Genomic DNA, 19,371 nt, shown 5'->3' with positions numbered 1-19,371 from the left:
GGCGTTTACTACGAGTCAGGTAACAGGTGTGAGGCGTTTACTACGAGTCAGGTAACAGGTGTGAGGCGTTTACTACGAGTCAGGTAACAGGTGTGAGGCGTTTACTACGAGTCAGGTAACAGGTGTGAGGTGTTTACTACGAGTCAGGTAACAGGTGTGAGGCGTTTACTACGAGTCAGGTAACAGGTGTGAGGTGTTTACTACGAGTCAGGTAACAGGTGTGAGGCGTTTACTACGAGTCAGGTAACAGGTGTGAGGTGTTTACTACGAGTCAGGTAACAGGTGTGTTACGTTTACCACGAGTCAGGTAACAGGTGTGAGGTGTTTACTACGAGTCAGGTAACAGGTGTGAGGTGTTTACTACGAGTCAGGTAACAGGTGTGAGGCGTTTACTACGAGTCAGGTAACAGGTGTGTTACGTTTACCACGAGTCAGGTAACAGGTGTGAGGTGTTTACTACGAGTCAGGTAACAGGTGTGAGGTGTTTACTACGAGTCAGGTAACAGGTGTGAGGTGTTTACTACGAGTCAGGTAACAGGTGTGAGGCGTTTACTACGAGTCAGGTAACAGGTGTGAGGTGTTTACTACGAGTCAGGTAACAGGTGTGAGGTGTTTACTACGAGTCAGGTAACAGGTGTGAGGCGTTTACTACGAGTCAGGTAAACAGGTGTGAGGGTGTTTACTACGAGTCAGGTAACAGGTGGTGAGGTGTTTACTACGAGTCAGGTACAGGTGTGAGGTGTTTCCTACGAGGTCAGGTAACAGTTGTTACGTTTACCACGAGTCAGGTAACAGGTGTGAGGTGTTTACTACGAGTCAGGTAACAGGTGTGTTACGTTTACCACGAGTCAGGTAACAGGTGTGAGGTGTTTACTACGAGTCAGGTAACAGGTGTGTTACGTTTACCACGAGTCAGGTAACAGGTGTGAGGTGTTTACTACGAGTCAGGTAACAGGTGTGAGGTGTTTACTACGAGTCAGGTAACAGGTGTGAGGTGTTTACTACGAGTCAGGTAACAGGTGTGAGGTGTTTACTACGAGTCAGGTAACAGGTGTGAGGTGTTTACTACGAGTCAGGTAACAGGTGTGAGGCGTTTACCACGAGTCAGGTAACAGGTGTGAGGTGTTTACTACGAGTCGGGTAACAGGTGTGTGTTTGTCTCACTTGTGCATGTGCTGGGCTCCGGTCAGCAACATGATGACGTAGGTGAGTCCGCTCTGCAGCAGGAAGTGAAGCGCGTACCTGCACACAAACAGGAAGTCACTCTCAGAGCAGCTGCAGAGTAGAATTACAACAACATCATATACTGTTTATAAGAGACACCTTCAAAGGACACTTATTGTGCTAAACCCTCTTCTTCATGTCTCTTCTTCATCAACATGTGTCCCCTCTTCTTCATGTCTCTTCTACATCAACATGTGTCCCCTCTTCTTCATGTCTCTTCTTCATCAACATGTGTCCCCTCTTCTTCATGTCTCTTCTTCATCAACATGTGTCCCCTCTTCTTCATGTCTCTTCTACATCAACATGTGTCCCCTCTTCTTCATGTCTCTTCTTCATCAACATGTGTCCCCTCTTCTTCATGTCTCTTCTACATCAACATGTGTCCCCTCTTCTTCATGTCTCTTCTTCATCAACATGTGTCCCCTCTTCTTCATGTCTCTTCTACATCAACATGTGTCCCCTCTTCTTCATGTCTCTTCTTCATCAACATGTGTCCCCTCTTCTTCATGTCTCTTCTACATCATACATGTGTCCCCTCTTCTTCATGTCTCTCTCATCAAAATGTGTCCCTCTTCTTCATGTCTCTTCTACATCAACATGTGTCCCCTCTTCTTCATGTCTCTTCTCATCAACATGTGTCCCCTCTTCTTCATGTCTCTTCTTCATCAACATGTGTCCCCTCTTCTTCATGTCTCTTCTACATCAACATGTGTCCCCTCTTCTTCATGTCTCTTCTACATCAACATGTGTCCCCTCTTCTTCATGTCTCTTCTTCTATCAACATGTGTCCCCTCTTCATGTAATGTCCCTCTTCTTCATGTCTCTTCTTCATCAACATGTGTCCCCTCTTCTTCATGTCTCTTCTTCATCAACATGTGTCCCCTCTTCTTCATGTCTCTTCTTCATCAACATGTGTCCCCTCTTCTTCATGTCTCTTCTACATCAACATGTGTCCCCTCTTCTTCATGTCTCTTCTGCATCAACATGTGTCCCCTCTTCTTCATGTCTCTTCTTCATCAACATGTGTCCCCTCTTCTTCATGTCTCTTCTACATCAACATGTGTCCCCTCTTCTTCATGTCTCTTCTACATCAACATGTGTCCCCTCTTCTTCATGTCTCTTCTTCATCAACACGTGTCCCCTCTTCTTCATGTCTCTTCTTCATCAACATGTGTCCCCTCTTCTTCATGTCTCTTCTTCATCAACATGTGTCCCCTCTTCTTCATGTCTCTTCTACATCAACATGTGTCCCCTCTTCTTCATGTCTCTTCTTCATCAACATGTGTCCCCTCTTCTTCATGTCTCTTCTACATCAACATGTGTCCCCTCTTCTTCATGTCTCTTCTACATCAACATGTGTCCCCTCTTCTTCATGTCTCTACATCAACATGTGTCCCCTCTTCTTCATGTCTCTTCTACATCAACATGTGTCCCCTCTTCTTCATGTCTCTTCTTCATCAACATGTGTCCCCTCTTCTTCATGTCTCTTCTACATCAACATGTGTCCCCTCTTCTTCATGTCTCTTCTTCATCAACATGTGTCCCCTCTGTGGAAAGAGACTCTGAAAGTTTCAGGAACAAAGATTCTCTCTCTTTTTGATCCATTTTTATAAAAACCTGTCTGAAAATGAGCTGATCAGATTTTGGCCACTTGATGATGTCATAACGATGTTTTGTGTTGTGTAACCATTAGCCAATCAGCAACCAAGGTAACCCCCCCCTTATTGTCCTCTAACCACAGTGTTCCCCTCACCATCCGAAGCAGAAGAAAGCGAAGTAGAGCCCCAGGCCGGTGGCCACCAGGTGTCTGGTGAGGGGCCGGGTGCTGCTGGGAGGGAGGAAGAGACGAAACCAGAAGGCCGACAGCAACGCACCCAGCTGACACGCCACGAAGTTCACCTGCCAGACACAGAGCAGAGTCACACCTGCATCCGCTCTGAAAGAATCAGGTCTAAAAGCTCCAGACTCAGAGACAGCTTCATCCCACAGATCGTAAGTCAATTCAAAAAATCTTGAGGAAAAAATTGCGAAATTATGAAAAAAAAAAAGTTTCAGTGGAAAATTATATTTCGAAAGCCCCAAAAATGTCATATTTTTCAATGTTTAAAAAAATATTATTATGTCTCCAGTATAATATTGTTATTATTATTATGTGCAATGATCATTATACTATATTCCCAAATTGGGATTAATAAAGTACATTTGATCTTATCTTTACTCCTGCTGCTGCTCCATGAATATGTACTTCTATAAAAACATGTATTTTAATACTCTGTGCTTTATATTAAAAAAATGTATGCTTTAAGAAAATATTATATTTTTTATTAAAACGATTATTATGTCTCCAGTATAATATCGTTATTATTATAATTTGCAATAACCCTAACCTATCTACCACAGTCCATGCTGCTTCTCCCTGAATGTGTACTTCTGTAAAACATGCATTTGAATAGCCTACGCTTTTTATATATTATCTCTACTTTGCTGTAACACGTCGCCTCAGACCCCCGGCCTCCCCTCCTCTCTCCCCGGTGCTCAGACCCCCGGCCTCCCCTCCTCTCTCCCTGCTCTGAGTGTCTCTCTCCTCGGCCTCTCCTCTCCTCTCTCCCCGCTAGTGCCTCTCTCCGCGGTGCTCAGACCCCCGGCCTCCCCTCCTCTCTCCGCGGTGCTCAGACCCCCGGCCTCCCCTCCTCTCTCCCCGCTCTGAGTGTCTCTCCCCCCGGCCTCTCCTCTCTCCCCGCTCTGAGTGCCTCTCCCCCCGGCCTCTCCTCTCTCCCCGCTCTGAGTGTCTCTCCCCCCGGCCTCTCCTCTCTCCCCGCTCTGAGTGTCTTTCTCCTCGGCCTCTCCTCTCCTCTCTCCCCGCTAGTGCCTCTCTCCGCGGTGCTCAGACCCCCGGCCTCCCCTCCTCTCTCCCCGCTCTGAGTGTCTCTCCCCCCGGCCTCTCCTCTCTCCCCGCTCTGAGTGCCTCTACCCGCGGCCTCTCCTCTCTCCACGCTCTGAGTGCCTCTCCCCCCGGCCTCTCCTCTCTCCCCGCTCTGAGTCTCTCCCCCCGGCCTCTCGTCTCCCCCAGGCCTCCCTTCCCCCGGTTACCTGGTCCAGAGGCAGGCTGGTGATGTCGCTGAGTGGCTGCAGGAGGCTGGACCCGGTGCAGGAGGTGAGTCTGCTCTCCTCCTCCATGGCTCTGCGGGGCTGCGGCTCCTCTGGGTCCGGCAGGAGGAGCTCACAGGCGGGAGAGGAGGCTCCGTGATCCGCCGGCAGTCCGACTGATGATGCTGCTTCCTCCTCTTCCTCCTTCTCCTCTTCCTCAGTCTATCCGACTGATGATGCTGCTTCCTCCTCCTCCTCCTCCTCCTCCCCCTCCCCCTCTTCCTCCTCTTCAGTCTGTCTGTACCCCATCACATCATCTTCTTCATATTATTCTAAATACAGGGGAAATACACATGCAGTAACATCACCATGTGTGTTCTTATTGTGTTCTTTTATTTTTATTAACGTGTGCATACTTTTAAATAAGTAGACTATTCTCCTCTGCTGTTACAAGTAGAAGTACTCAGATCTTGTACTTGAGTAAAAGTAGAAGTACTCAGATCTTGTACTTGAGTAAAAGTAGAAGTACTCAGATCTTATACTTGAGTAAAAGTAGAAGTACTCAGATCTTGTACTCCAGTAGAAGTAGAAGTACTCAGATCTTGTACTTGAGAAGTAGTACTCAGATGTTGTACTCCAGTAGAAGTAGAAGTAGAAGTACACAGATCCAGAGGGGCGGTATTGCACCTTTAAGCTTGAGGCCGCAGTAGCACCGGAAGCAGAAGGTTTGTTTTGGTTTGTTAGCAGTTAGCAGTTAGCAGTTAGCTGTCATCATGTCGGCCACAGAGGACGACACGGAGCTGCGGGACCTTCTGATCCAGAACCTGGAGAACAACGGTCTGCTCAACAAGCTCAAGGTCCTCTTGTTAATACAAGTCTTTATATTATATCTTTATATCCGGTCTTTGTATGTGATATACCGGCTAGCAGCGCTAGGCTAATGTTAGCATCTCTTCACTGCCCAGAGTCCTGCTGGGAACCCGGACATGTTGAGAAACCACTAAGTAGATTCTATTTTCAGGATAAAACATGACACATTTAACCAGAAAGAGGACATATCTGTTCCCTCTGTGGACTGGTTATGACTGTTGGACCATTGGATACAGAGAGGAACATTATTACCTCTACTGTGGACATTTATCATCAAATAAATAAGCTGTCTGTCCAATCAAAATGATCCAGAGTCCCCTAAATCTTCCAAATGGACCCAAATGCATCAGAATCAGTCCACAGAGAGGACAGATATGACCTCTTTCTGGTTAGAACTGCCATTGTTGATCCTGTAAAGGTCAGAAATGACCTCAATAACCTCCAAAACCACTCCTAAAGTGTCCAAATCTGTCAAGACACGTTCTAACTATTGTCCACAAGCTATAATGTTAATTAACTCAACTTATATTAACTGTGTAAATGGTTAGCATCCATTAGTCTATATGAGCTGCAGACCCTACTCTACATGTCTATCAGAACCCTTTGGGTCTCAGCGTGTCTCTATGAGCTGCAGACCCTACTCTACATGTCTATCAGAACCCTTTGGGTCTCAGCGTGTCTCTATGAGCTGCAGACCCTACTCTACATGTCTATCAGAACCCTTTGGGTCTCAGCGTGTCTCTATGAGCTACAGACCCTACTCTACATGTCTATCAGAACCCTTTGGGGTCTCAGCGTGTCTCTATGAGCTGCAGACCCTACCCTACATGTCTATCAGAACCCTTTTGGGTCTCAGCGTGTCTCTATGAGCTGCAGACCCTACTCTACATGTCTATCAGAACCCTTTGGGGTCTCAGCGTGTCTCTATGAGAGGATGGTAAGGACCTGCTTTGTTCCCCTGTCTGACCCCAGCATGTCTCTGCTGTTTGCCTGCAGGCAGAGATGAGGGCAGCTGTGTTCCTGGCCATGGAGGAGCAGGACAAACTGGAGGTGGGTTTAACTCTTTTCACCGAGGGGCCACATACAGAAACATTTAGGAAGGTCTGGGCCGCTCACTAGAGGTCTATGGCCTCATAAGTTCAGCTATAAGTCGGTGAAATCAATCTGATGAAGTAAATGCTGTGTGATCAGACACCACAGCTCTCCAGAGGGGTTCACTATTCTGTCAGCAGCTCCTTCCTGACATCAGATCCTCAGAGTGATCATCAAGAAGTGAACAGTATAATAATAACTTTATTTAAACGTGTTTCTCAGAACAAGAAGTGAACAGTATAATAATAACTTTAATTAAACGTGTTTCTCAGAACAAGAAGTGAACAGTATAATAATAACTTTATTTAAACGTGTTTCTCAGAACAAGAAGTGAACAGTATAATAATAACTTTATTTAAACGTGTTTCTCAGAACAAGAAGTGAACAGTATAATAATAACTTATTTAAACGTGTTTCTCAGAACAAGAAGTGAACAGTATAATAATAACTTTAATTAAACGTGTTTCTCAGAACAAGAAGTGAACAGTATAATAATAACTTTAATTAAATGTGTTTCTCAGAACAAGAAGTGAACAGTATAATAATAACTTTATTTAAACGTGTTTCTCAGAACAAGAAGTGAACAGTATAATAATAACTTATTTAAACGTGTTTCTCAGAACAAGAAGTGAACAGTATAATAATAACTTATTTAAACGTGTTTCTCAGAACAAGAAGTGAACAGTATAATAATAACTTATTTAAACGTGTTTCTCAGAACAAGAAGTGAACAGTATAATAATAACTTATTTAAACGTGTTTCTCAGAACAAGAAGTGAACAGTATAATAATAACTTTATTTAAACGTGTTTCTCAGAACAAGAAGTGAACAGTATAATAATAACTTTATTTAAACGTGTTTCTCAGAACAAGAAGTGAACAGTATAATAACTTTATTTAAACGTGTTTCTCAGAACAAGAAGTGAACAGTATAATAATAACTTTATTTAAACGTGTTTCTCAGAACAAGACTCCCCTGGTGAACGAGAACCTGAAGAGATGTCTGAACACAAAAGATGGTGAGTTGTAGTTCCTGTTTCCTCCACAGGGCGGCGCTGTGCCGTCACACCAGCAGGACTCCTTCTCCTTTAAGCTATGGTGGTCTGATGGACGGAGAGGACGCACGTCAGGAACTAGAGAGGGGTCAAACTCATATAGAAACTGTTGTTAACGTGAAGCTGTCTGTGGCTCTTAGCCTTTCCTTCTTCTTGCTCTGGTAAACTCCATAGGCGCGTTCACACCGAGTACTTTTCACCGTACTTTTCCCGTTTAGTTCCGTTAGTACCCCTTATGTCGCGTTCACACCAAAAATAATACTTAGTGCCGGGAACTTTTACCCCCATTTTTAGTCCCTGCTAGAGAGGTGGTACCAAAAAAGTACCAATTTCTATTGGCTGGGCGGATTGGAAACCACGCCCCGTAAAACTCTGAAAAGTTTTGTGAAGCTGCCATTGTATTTGCTGGCATTAGCATTATTAGCATTAGCATTAGCCCCGCGCACCAACGCAGAGAGACTAACTTATGGCAACACAAAAGAAAACATGGGAGCGGTGGAGATGAGGAGGTGTCGGCGTTCTGGCGATTTACTCTGAAGGCTTCAGTAGAAGCTGCTGGGAGTCCCAGCAGCTTCTACTGAAGCCTTCCCCAACTCCGGGGAGTTCCGGCCGAGGACTCCGGGTGGCAGTATACGCCCTGAAGTGGTTTGCTGCCTGCCAGTAAACCCAAAGCAGAAGAAGACGAAGTGACGTCAGCGGCTCATTTGCGTAATCCTCCCTCAGGGAACTTATTCCGGTGTGAACGCGATCTGTACTTAGTGCCCTGGGGCAGAGTCCTACACGGGTCTGATTATCAAGACCCGCTCCCGCCCCGCACCCGCGGCGTGCAATACCGAACCCGCCCGCCACCCGCACATATTGCCAATTAGTTCCGCAAACCGACCCGAACCCGCATATCCTATGAGCAGTGAAAACATGCAATTATTAACACACACAGTTGCATATTTGGCTCAAAAAGCGTGGGATGTTGGTTCTGTTCTCCATCTAGGATGAAACCAAAAGCCTCCCAGACGATGGATTTCGCTCTTGAGGAAGAGTTATTGATAACGCTGTATTCTCCGAGCTCCGCCTTCACCTCAGCCATTTCCAATGTGGCGCGCTCAGCAGCAGATTGATGCGCTGCAGAGGTTATGATTATGCGCGGTCCCGAGGGGTCTGAGGATTTAAACATTACATTATTATTATTTTAATATATTTTTACCCGCGGGTTTCCCGACCCGATGCAGGACTCTGCCCTGGGGCACTAAGTGCCCTGGGGTACTAAGTGCCCTGGGGTACTAAGTGCCCTGGGGTACTAAGTGCCGGCACTAAGTACGGCAAAGTACTTGGTGTGAAAGCGGTTCATGTCCCACCTGGTGCTCTGCCCTTTGAGAGTCTCCTGACACACCGGGGACACACCGGGGACACATGGTGATGTAGAGAAGACATCACTTAGTGAGTCTCCTGACACACCGGGGACACATGGTGATGTAGAGAAGACATCACTTAGAGAGTCTCCTGACACACCGGGGACACATGGTGATGTAGAGAAGACATCACTTAGTGAGTCTCCTGACACACCGGGGACACACCGGGGACACATGGTGATGTAGAGAAGACATCACTTAGAGAGTCTCCTGACACACCGGGGACACATGGTGATGTAGAGAAGACATCACTTAGTGAGTCTCCTGACACACCGGGGACACATGGTGATGTAGAGAAGACATCACTTAGTGAGTCTCCTGACACACCGGGGACACATGGTGATGTAGAGAAGACATCACTTAGTGAGTCTCCTGACACACCGGGGACACACCGGGGACACATGGTGATGTAGAGAAGACATCACTTAGAGAGTCTCCTGACACACCGGGGACACATGGTGATGTAGAGAAGACATCACTTAGTGAGTCTCCTGACACACCGGGGACACATGGTGATGTAGAGAAGACATCACTTAGTGAGTCTCCTGACACACCGGGGACACATGGTGATGTAGAGAAGACATCACTTTGTGAGTCTCTTGACACACCGGGGACACATGGTGATGTAGAGAAGACATCACTTAGTGAGTCTCCTGACACACCGGGGACACATGGTGATGTAGAGAAGACATCACTTTGAGAGTCTCCTGACACACCGGGGACACATGGTGATGTAGAGAAGACATCACTTAGTGAGTCTCCTGACACACAGGGGACACATGGTGATGTAGAGAAGACATCACTTAGTGAGTCTCCTGACACACCGGGGACACATGGTGATGTAGAGAAGACATCACTTTGTGAGTCTCCTGACACACCGGGGACACATGGTGATGTAGAGAAGACATCACTTAGTGAGTCTCCTGACACACCGGGGACACACCGGGGACACATGGTGATGTAGAGAAGACATCACTTAGTGAGTCTCCTGACACACCGGGGGACACACCGGGGACACATGGTGATGTAGAGAAGACATCACTTAGTGAGTCTCCTGACACACCGGGGACACATGGTGATGTAGAGAAGACATCACTTAGTGAGTCTCCTGACACACCGGGGACACATGGTGATGTAGAGAAGACATCACTTAGTGAGTCTCCTGACACACCGGGGGACACATGGTGATGTAGAGAAGACATCACTTTGTGAGTCTCCTGACACACCGGGGACACATGGTGATGTAGAGAAGACATCACTTTGAGAGTCTCCTGACACACCGGGGACACATGGTGATGTAGAGAAGACATCACTTTGAGAGTCTCCTGACACACCGGGGACACACCGGGGACACATGGTGATGTAGAGAAGACATCACTTAGTGAGTCTCCTGACACACCGGGGGACACACCGGGGACACATGGTGATGTAGAGAAGACATCACTTAGTGAGTCTCCTGACACACCGGGGACACATGGTGATGTAGAGAAGACATCACTTTGAGAGTCTCCTGACACACCGGGGACACATGGTGATGTAGAGAAGACATCACTTTGAGAGTCTCCTGACACACCGGGGACACACCGGGGACACATGGTGATGTAGAGAAGACATCACTTAGTGAGTCTCCTGACACACCGGGGACACATGGTGATGTAGAGAAGACATCACTTTGAGAGTCTCCTGACACACGGGGGACACATGGTGATGTAGAGAAGACATCACTTAGTGAGTCTCCTGACACACCGGGGACACATGGTGATGTAGAGAAGACATCACTTTGAGAGTCTCCTGACACACCGGGGACACATGGTGATGTAGAGAAGACATCACTTTGAGAGTCTCCTGACACACCGGGGACACATGGTGATGTAGAGAAGACATCACTTTGAGAGTCTCCTGACACACCGGGGACACATGGTGATGTAGAGAAGACATCACTAAGTGAGTCTCCTGACACACCGGGGACACATGGTGATGTAGAGAAGACATCACTAAGTGAGTCTCCTGACACACCGGGGACACATGGTGATGTAGAGAGGACATCACTTAGTGAGTCTCCTGACACACCGGGGACACATGGTGATGTAGAGAGGACATCACTTAGTGAGTCTCCTGACACACCGGGGACACACCGGGGACACATGGTGATGTAGAGAAGACATCACTTTGTGAGTCTCCTGACACACCGGGGACACATGGTGATGTAGAGAAGACATCACTTTGTGAGTCTCCTGACACACCGGGGACACATGGTGATGTAGAGAAGACATCACTTAGTGAGTCTCCTGACACACCGGGGACACATGGTGATGTAGAGAGGACATCACATAGTGAGTCTCCTGACACACCGGGGACACACCGGGGACACATGGTGATGTAGAGAAGACATCACTTTGTGAGTCTCCTGACACACCGGGGACACATGGTGATGTAGAGAAGACATCACTTTGTGAGTCTCCTGACACACCGGGGACACATGGTGATGTAGAGAAGACATCAGATGCATGATAGACCTTTAATAAACTCATCTAACTGTGATGACAGAGTGAATGAATGAGAGCTCGTGATGCGTTCAGGAACCTCCGTCTTTGTGTCTGCAGGCCGTCTGGTGGCCGCTCTGATCCTGGACTTCCTGCAGGTGTTTCACCTGGACTTCAGCCTGGCCGTGTTCCAGCCTGAGATCAACTCTGTGAGTGAGGTCACTTCCTGTCTGCATGCTGTACCTGCTCCACCCAATAACTAACTAGCTCAGGAAGCAATGCTAAGGTTAGCTCATAGCTCAGGAAGCAATGCTAATGTTAGCTCATAGCTCAGGAAGCAATGCTAATGTTAGCTCATAGCTCAGGAAGCAATGCTAATGTTAGCTCATAGCTCAGGAAACAATGCTAATGCTAGCTCATAGCTCAGGGAGCAATGCTAGCTCATAGCTCAGGAAGCAATGCTAATACTAGCTCATAGCTCAGGAAGCAATGCTAATGTTAGCTCATAGCTCAGGAAGCAATGCTAATGTTAGCTCATAGCTCAGGAAACAATGCTAATGCTAGCTCATAGCTCAGGGAGCAATGCTAATGCTAGCTCATAGCTCAGGAAGCAATGCTAATGTTAGCTCATAGCTCAGGAAGCAATGCTAATGTTAGCTCATAGCTCAGGAAGCAATGCTAATGCTAGCTCATAGCTCAGGGAGCAATGCTAGCTCATAGCTCAGGGAGCAATGCTAATGCTAGCTCATAGCTCAGGGAGCAATGCTAGCTCATAGCTCAGGGAGCAATGCTAATGCTAGCTCATAGCTCAGGGAGCAATGCTAGCTCATAGCTCAGGGAGCAATGCTAGCTCATAGCTCAGGAAGCAATGCTAATGTTAGCTCATAGCTCAGGAAGCAATGCTAATGCTAGCTCATAGCTCAGGGAGCAATGCTAGCTCATAGCTCAGGGAGCAATGCTAATGCTAGCTCATAACTCAGGGAGCAATGTTAGCACATAGCTCTGGAAGCAATGCTAATGTTAGCTCATAGCTCAGGAAGCAATGCTAATGCTAGCTCATAGCTCAGGGAGCAATGCTAGCTCATAGCTCAGGGAGCAATGCTAATGCTAGCTCATAGCTCAGGGAGCAATGCTAGCTCATAGCTCAGGGAGCAATGCTAATGCTAGCTCATAGCTCAGGGAGCAATGCTAGCTCATAGCTCAGGAAGCAATGCTAATGTTAGCTCATAGCTCAGGAAGCAATGCTAATGCTAGCTCATAGCTCAGGGAGCAATGCTAGCTCATAGCTCAGGGAGCAATGCTAATGCTAGCTCATAACTCAGGGAGCAATGTTAGCTCATAGCTCAGGGAGCAATGCTAGCTCATAGCTCAGGAAGCAATGCTAATGTTAGCTCATAGCTCAGGAAGCAATGCTAATGCTAGCTCATAGCTCAGGGAGCAATGCTAGCTCATAGCTCAGGGAGCAATGCTAATGCTAGCTCATAGCTCAGGGAGCAATGCTAGCTCATAGCTCAGGGAGCAATGCTAGCTCATAGCTCAGGAAGCAATGCTAATGTTAGCTCATAGCTCAGGAAGCAATGCTAATGCTAGCTCATAGCTCAGGGAGCAATGCTAGCTCATAGCTCAGGGAGCAATGCTAATGCTAGCTCATAGCTCAGGGAGCAATGCTAGCTCATAGCTCAGGGAGCAATGCTAATGCTAGCTCATAGCTCAGGGAGCAATGCTAGCTCATAGCTCAGGGAGCAATGCTAGCTCATAGCTCAGGGAGCAATGCTAATGCTAGCTCATAACTCAGGGAGCAATGTTAGCTCATAGCTCAGGGAGCAATGCTAGCTCATAGCTCAGGAAGCAATGCTAATGTTAGCTCATAGCTCAGGAAGCAATGCTAATGCTAGCTCATAGCTCAGGGAGCAATGCTAGCTCATAGCTCAGGGAGCAATGCTAATGCTAGCTCATAGCTCAGGGAGCAATGCTAATGCTAGCTCATAGCTCAGGGAGCAATGCTAGCTCATAGCTCAGGGAGCAATGCTAGCTCATAGCTCAGGAAGCAATGCTAATGTTAGCTCATAGCTCAGGAAGCAATGCTAATGCTAGCTCATAGCTCAGGGAGCAATGCTAGCTCATAGCTCAGGGAGCAATGCTAATGCTAGCTCATAGCTCAGGGAGCAATGTTAGCTCATAGCTCAGGGAGCAATGCTAGCTCATAGCTCAGGGAGCAATGCTAATGCTAGCTCATAGCTCAGGGAGCAATGCTAATGCTAGCTCATAGCTCAGGGAGCAATGCTAGCTGCAGAATGTGACGCTGCTTTTAAGGCACTAGATGTGTTTGTATTGTGTGTGTGTGCAGGTGAGTGGGGGGGTGAGCCGGGAGCAGCTGTGCAGAGACCTGGGTCTGGGGGAGAACGAGGGGAACAGGAAGAGCCCTCTGCTGCTGGAGCTGGTGAAGAGAGGCCGGCACAAAGGGAGCCAGGTGAGTGAGTGAGTGAGAGAGAGAGAGAGAATATGTTACCACTAGGCGGCAGTATAACATCTATGGACATAGATGTTATAACATGTTCAACATGTGAGAAGTAGAAAGTACAGGTATTTGTGTTCAACATGTAAGAAGTAGAAAGTACAGGTATTTGGGTTCAACATGTAAGAAGTAGAAAGTACAGGTATTTGTGTTCAACATGTGAGAAGTAGAAAGTACAGGTATTTGTGTTCAACATGTAAGAAGTAGAAAGTACAGGTATTTGAGTTCAACATGTAAGAAGTAGAAAGTACAGGTATTTGTGTTCAACATGTAAGAAGTAGAAAGTACAGGTATTTGTGTTCAAAGTGTAAGAAGTAGAAAGTACAGGTATTTGTGTTCAACATGTAAGAAGTAGAAAGTACAGGTATTTGTGTTCAACATGTAAGAAGTAGAAAGTACAGGTATTTGGGTTCAACATGTAAGAAGTAGAAAGTACAGGTATTTGTGTTCAACATGTAAGAAGTAGAAAGTACAGGTATTTGTGTTCAACATGTAAGAAGTAGAAAGTACAGGTATTTGGGTTCAACATGTAGGAAGTAGAAAGTACAGTTATTTGTGTTCAAAGTGTAAGAAGTAGAAAGTACAGGTATTTGTGTTCAACATGTAAGAAGTAGAAAGTACAGGTATTTGTGTTCAACATGTAAGAAGTAGAAAGTACAGGTATTTGGGTTCAACATGTAAGAAGTAGAAAGTACAGGTATTTGGGTTCAACATGTAAGAAGTAGAAAGTACAGGTATTTGTGTTCAACATGTAAGAAGTAGAAAGTACAGGTATTTGGGTTCAACATGTAAGAAGTAGAAAGTACAGGTATTTGGGTTCAACATGTAAGAAGTAGAAAGTACAGGTATTTGTGTTCAACATGTAAGAAGTAGAAAGTACAGGTATTTGGGTTCAACATGTAAGAAGTAGAAAGTACAGGTATTTGTGTTCAACATGTAAGAAGTAGAAAGTACAGGTATTTGTGTTCAACATGTAAGAAGTAGAAAGTACAGGTATTTGTGTTCAACATGTAAGAAGTAGAAAGTACAGGTATTTGGGTTCAACATGTAAGAAGTAGAAAGTACAGGTATTTGGGTTCAACATGTAGAAGTAGAAAGTACAGGTATTTGTGTTCAACATGTAAGAAGTAGAAAGTACAGGTATTTGGGTTCAACATGTAAGAAGTAGAAAGTACAGGTATTTGTGTTCAACATGTGAGAAGTAGAAAGTACAGGTATTTGTGTTCAACATGTAAGAAGTAGAAAGTACAGGTATTTGTGTTCAACATGTAAGAAGTAGAAAGTACAGGTATTTGTGTTCAGAATGTAAGAAGTCAAAGTAAAAAGTGGTCAGAAAAATAAGTAGTGGAGTAAAGTACTGATACCAGAAAGATGTACTTAATGAAGTATTTGTACTCCAGTACTCCCCCCCTCTGGTAATAACTCATTTGAACTGTGTGCAGGTGTTGCAGGACTCTGAGGACAGGAGCCCCCCCCCGGCCGGCAGAAAGGTCCGTGTCGCTTCATCTCTCAGAACATCTCCTTCTGTGCACATATCCACGTGTTCGTGTTCTGAACTGAGACTGAGTCAGAGTCCAGGTTCTCTTCATGAGCAGAGTGTTGTAAACATGTTGGAGTCACATCCAGACTGTTTCACACGTTATATACAGATACGCCTTCAACACACTTTATCTCAACCGCCTGATTCAGAAACAGAGCAAAGACAAACTCAACAGTCGATTGTTTTGTCAGCCAATAGAGAGCCGCAGTGACGCGTCCTAAAACCCGGGAGGAAACTCCTTCCGGTTCCTTCCACAGAAACCAATGAGATCTCTCCATAGGGTTTAGAAAAACAGCTGTAAATCAGGTCTGTGGTTGAGACACATTGAAGAGACGGATCATGTTTTGTTCAGGATAATCTCCACATCTCTACCCTACTTTTATAATGTTCTAATCATAAATCTAATCTCCAGAAGCAAAATGCTAACGTGATGCTATAAAGGAACTACAGGCGAGTCCAGCAGCACGACTTCAACGTCACGCCAACTTCAGATCCATATTCAAACACACAGATTCTAAACTAAATGGTACGAGTTGAAGCGTTTGTTTGAACAGTTAGCAGGAGGCAGGGACTTGCTTTCAAGCAGAACAGGGCAAACTAACTTAGAGGAGTGTTTACGTGTTCGGAGTAATGACGTACAACGTCCTCCACGACTTCTGTAGTCCTATTCAGCCACTTGGTAACAACCATCGTTTTTCAGACACGTCAACTCTTCAGAAATCACTGCTATGGAGTCAGATTTGGGTCAATATTCTAGCGCGCAAAGAATCTACTCACGAGCGGGAAATGTGCTTTTACACGTGCATGAAATGACCCTCGCACGCAGATTAAACCCCCGAGAACGGCTATGTGCTCGCTCGCGAGAGAGACAGCCCTCTTGCTCGCTCGCGGGAGTGTCAGCCTCACTCGCTCGCTGAGTCTGTCTGCGCGCGCGTGAAAAGTTTCTGATACTTTGGGGCGGAGCCACTGGACTTTGATTGACAGCTGCCAGGAAGCCCGGAGTTGCCAGGTTTGATAAATGCCTGAACTACCAAGAGCCGAGGAGTGACAGCAGCAAGATCAGTTGGACGAGATTGAATGGAAAAGTTGTCCATAAAAAACTATTATATTCGTAAAGTGTACAGCTAATATATATATATATATATATATATATATATATATATATATATATATATATATATATATATATATATATATATATATATATATATATATATATATATATCAATTCATTTGATATAAAAAAAATGACACATTAATTCTAGGTGTAATACTTTTACAAACACTATAGTAATAATATGCATTCATTATGACATTAATATCATAATGTCAATGACATCTGATTGGCCGGGGATTGAACCCCTCTGATTGGCCGGGGATTGAACCCCTCTGATTGGCCGGGGATTGAACCCCTCTGATTGGCCGGGGATTGAACCCCTCTGATTGGCCGGGGATTGAACTCCGACCCTCAAAGGTTTTATTGTCATATGCTCCTAAGCTCCAATGCAACATATATCATAAAATACAACAATACAAATGGCTGAATGAGAGGTTTGTTGTTTCCTCTGCAGGCGGAGAAGGGCTCTGTGGGAGGAGGAGACGTCCGGCAGGAGGAGGAGGAGGAGGAAGATGAAGAAGATGAAGATGACCACGAGGACGACGGAGACTCGTTCTTCGACGACCCGATGCCAAAACCCCAGAAGACCTACGGCTGGTGAGCCCCCCCCCCCCACCCCCCTTTACTTTCACTACACCTGCTCCAACATGTGCTGGATGATGAGCAGGACCGGACTCGCCAACGCTGACGTTACACTGACCTCTTTCTGCCGACTGATATCTGCACATCGTCCCTGGATCAAGCGCCCTTAGCAACAGTCTGCTATCCTTAGCAACGGTCTCAATCCTTAGTAACGGTCTGCTATCCTTAGTAACGGTCTGCTATCCTTAGCAACAGTCTGCAGTCTGCTATCCTTAGCAACGGTCTGATATTCTTAGCAACGGTCTGCTATCCTTAGCAACGTTCTGCTATCCTTAGCAACGTTCTGCTATCCTTAGCAACAGTCTGCTATCCTTAGCAACGGTCTGCTATCCTTAGCAACAGTCTGCAGTCTGCTATCCTTAGCAACGGTCTGATATTCTTAGCAACGGTCTGCTATCCTTAGCAACGTTCTGCTATCCTTAGCAACAGTCTGCAATCCTTAGCAACAGTCTGCTATCCTTAGCAACAGTCTGCTATCCTTAGCAACAGTCTGCTATCCTTAGCAACAGGCTGTCCTTAGCAACAGTCTGCTATCCTTAGCAACAGTCTGCTATCCTTAGCAACACTCTGCTATCCTTAGCAACACTCTGCAATCCTTAGCAACAGTCTGCTATCCTTAGCAACAGTCTGCTATCCTTAGCAACAGTCTGCTATCCTTAGCAACAGTCTGCTATCCTTAGCAACAGGCTATCCTTAGCAACAGTCTGCTATCCTTAGCAACAGGCTATCCTTAGCATCAGTCTGCTATCTTTAGCATCTTTATTTTGAGTTTGTTTTGAGTGGTTCTCAGTGATTGAAACACAGTTGTGTGTTTCTGTAAAGCCGGACGTCTCCAGCGGGAGAGAAGGCCTCAGAGCGGACCAGCAGTCAGAAACAGTGAGTACCTCATATACCTATTATTATTCAAATGAGCTTTAAATAAATATATAATATCACTGTTAAAATGAGCGTTGAATGAGTGTGAGGGGGCTGGTCTTTGTATCAGGGGGCTGGTCTTTGTATCAGGGGGCTGGTCTTTGTATCAGGGGGCTGGTCTTTGTATCAGGGGGCTGGTCTTTGTATCAGGGGGCTGGTCTTTGTATCAGGGGGCTGGTCTTTGTATCAGGGGGCTGGTCTTTGTATCAGGGGGCTGGTCTTTGTATCAGGGGGCTGGTCTTTGTATCAGGGGGCTGGTCTTTGTATCAGGGGGCTGGTCTTTGTATCAGGGGGCTGGTCTTTGTATCAGGGGGCTGGTCTTTGTATCAGGGGGCTGGTCTTTGTATCAGGGGGCTGGTCTTTGTATCAGGGGGCTGGTCTTTGTATCAGGGGGCTGGTCTTTGTATCAGGGGGCTGGTCTTTGTATCAGGGTAGTCCTTCACTTGTGGGAAGAATACCACATTTTTTTATTTATTTTTATGATTTACTGTTTTATTTCCTGAATATTTGTTGTTCAAAAATGTGCCAATTTGGAATCAATAAATAAAATATATTAATCTTATTTTTCGACTACTTTCTAAAATATTGAGACTTTTCTTCTTATATTCAAACTTTTATCGTAATTTAGTTTTTCTTGTAATATTGGTCCTTTTGCTTTCCTCATCATAGAACACAACTATTTCCTAAAAACAAATCTCAAAATATACTTTTATTTGTATTTATACTTTGTGTAAAGAGACTCTCTCTTTACACAGAGGGGACACAAATGTCTCTTCCACATCAACATGTGTCCCCTCTGTGTAAAGAGACTCTCTTCACGATGTTTTGTCTTGTGTAACCATTAGCCAATCAGCAACCAAGGTAACCCCCCCCCCGCACCTTATCACCTGAATCTCCTCCTAGAGCACCATTGGTTCTTTGTAACCAAATCTCTCTCAGAGGGGCGTGGGGAGGGGCTCCTTATTTTCATCTGAAGTAACAGACAGAGAATCAGCACTTTGGAAACAGGGCTGAAACAGAGGGGATTATGGGTAATGCTGCAATGATCTGTTGCTGACTGTTTGTCCCCAGGCAGGAGGAGGCGTTCGGGGCCAGAGGGAGTCCAGCGGGGTCCCTGTCGGAGGCCCAGAGACCTGGAGGCGCCTCGGAGAGCAGAGGGAACGGTCCGTTACACTCGCATACAGAAACAATCCATCCTAGTGGCTAATAATAATACATTTGATTTATAAAGGCGCCTTTCAGGCTCTCAAGGTCGCCGGTGAGATGAGAGGAGGTGAGATGAGAGGAGATGAGAGGAGATGAGGTGAGGTGAGGTGAGAGGAGGTGAGATGAGAGGAGATGAGAGGAGGAGGTGAGATGAGATGAGAGGAGATGAGAGGAGATGAGATGAGGTGAGAGGAGGAGGTGAGATGAGAGGAGATGAAG

The 19,371-nt window shown here is 45.9% G+C and overlaps 2 protein-coding genes across 2 annotated transcripts; one reads left to right on the top strand and one right to left on the bottom strand.

Annotated features, from left to right (window-relative positions):
- Positions 1 to 1,164: 1,164 nt before the first annotated feature.
- Positions 1,165 to 4,529, bottom strand: LOC117499042 (membrane-bound O-acyltransferase domain-containing protein 2-like; the record flags this gene model as incomplete). The annotated part of the gene is given in 3 exon segments (XM_034151283.1): positions 1,165 to 1,242; positions 2,978 to 3,123; positions 4,315 to 4,529. Coding segments are annotated over 3 exon segments (311 nt in total), but the record flags the coding sequence as incomplete, so codon positions are not given.
- A 360-nt stretch (positions 4,530 to 4,889) lies between these two features.
- Positions 4,890 to 19,109, top strand: LOC117499036 (FGFR1 oncogene partner-like; the record flags this gene model as incomplete). Its single annotated transcript, XM_034151271.1, is given in 9 exon segments — positions 4,890 to 5,168; positions 6,178 to 6,231; positions 7,238 to 7,292; positions 11,338 to 11,426; positions 13,565 to 13,687; positions 15,175 to 15,222; positions 16,844 to 16,986; positions 17,854 to 17,907; positions 19,018 to 19,109. Coding segments are annotated over 9 exon segments (742 nt in total), but the record flags the coding sequence as incomplete, so codon positions are not given.
- Positions 19,110 to 19,371: the final 262 nt, after the last annotated feature.

The sequence above is a fragment of the Trematomus bernacchii genome, unplaced genomic scaffold, assembly GCF_902827165.1.
Source record: "Trematomus bernacchii unplaced genomic scaffold, fTreBer1.1, whole genome shotgun sequence".
NCBI classification, from domain to species: domain Eukaryota; kingdom Metazoa; phylum Chordata; class Actinopteri; order Perciformes; family Nototheniidae; genus Trematomus; species Trematomus bernacchii.
This window is presented reverse-complemented; position numbering and strand designations above follow the sequence as displayed.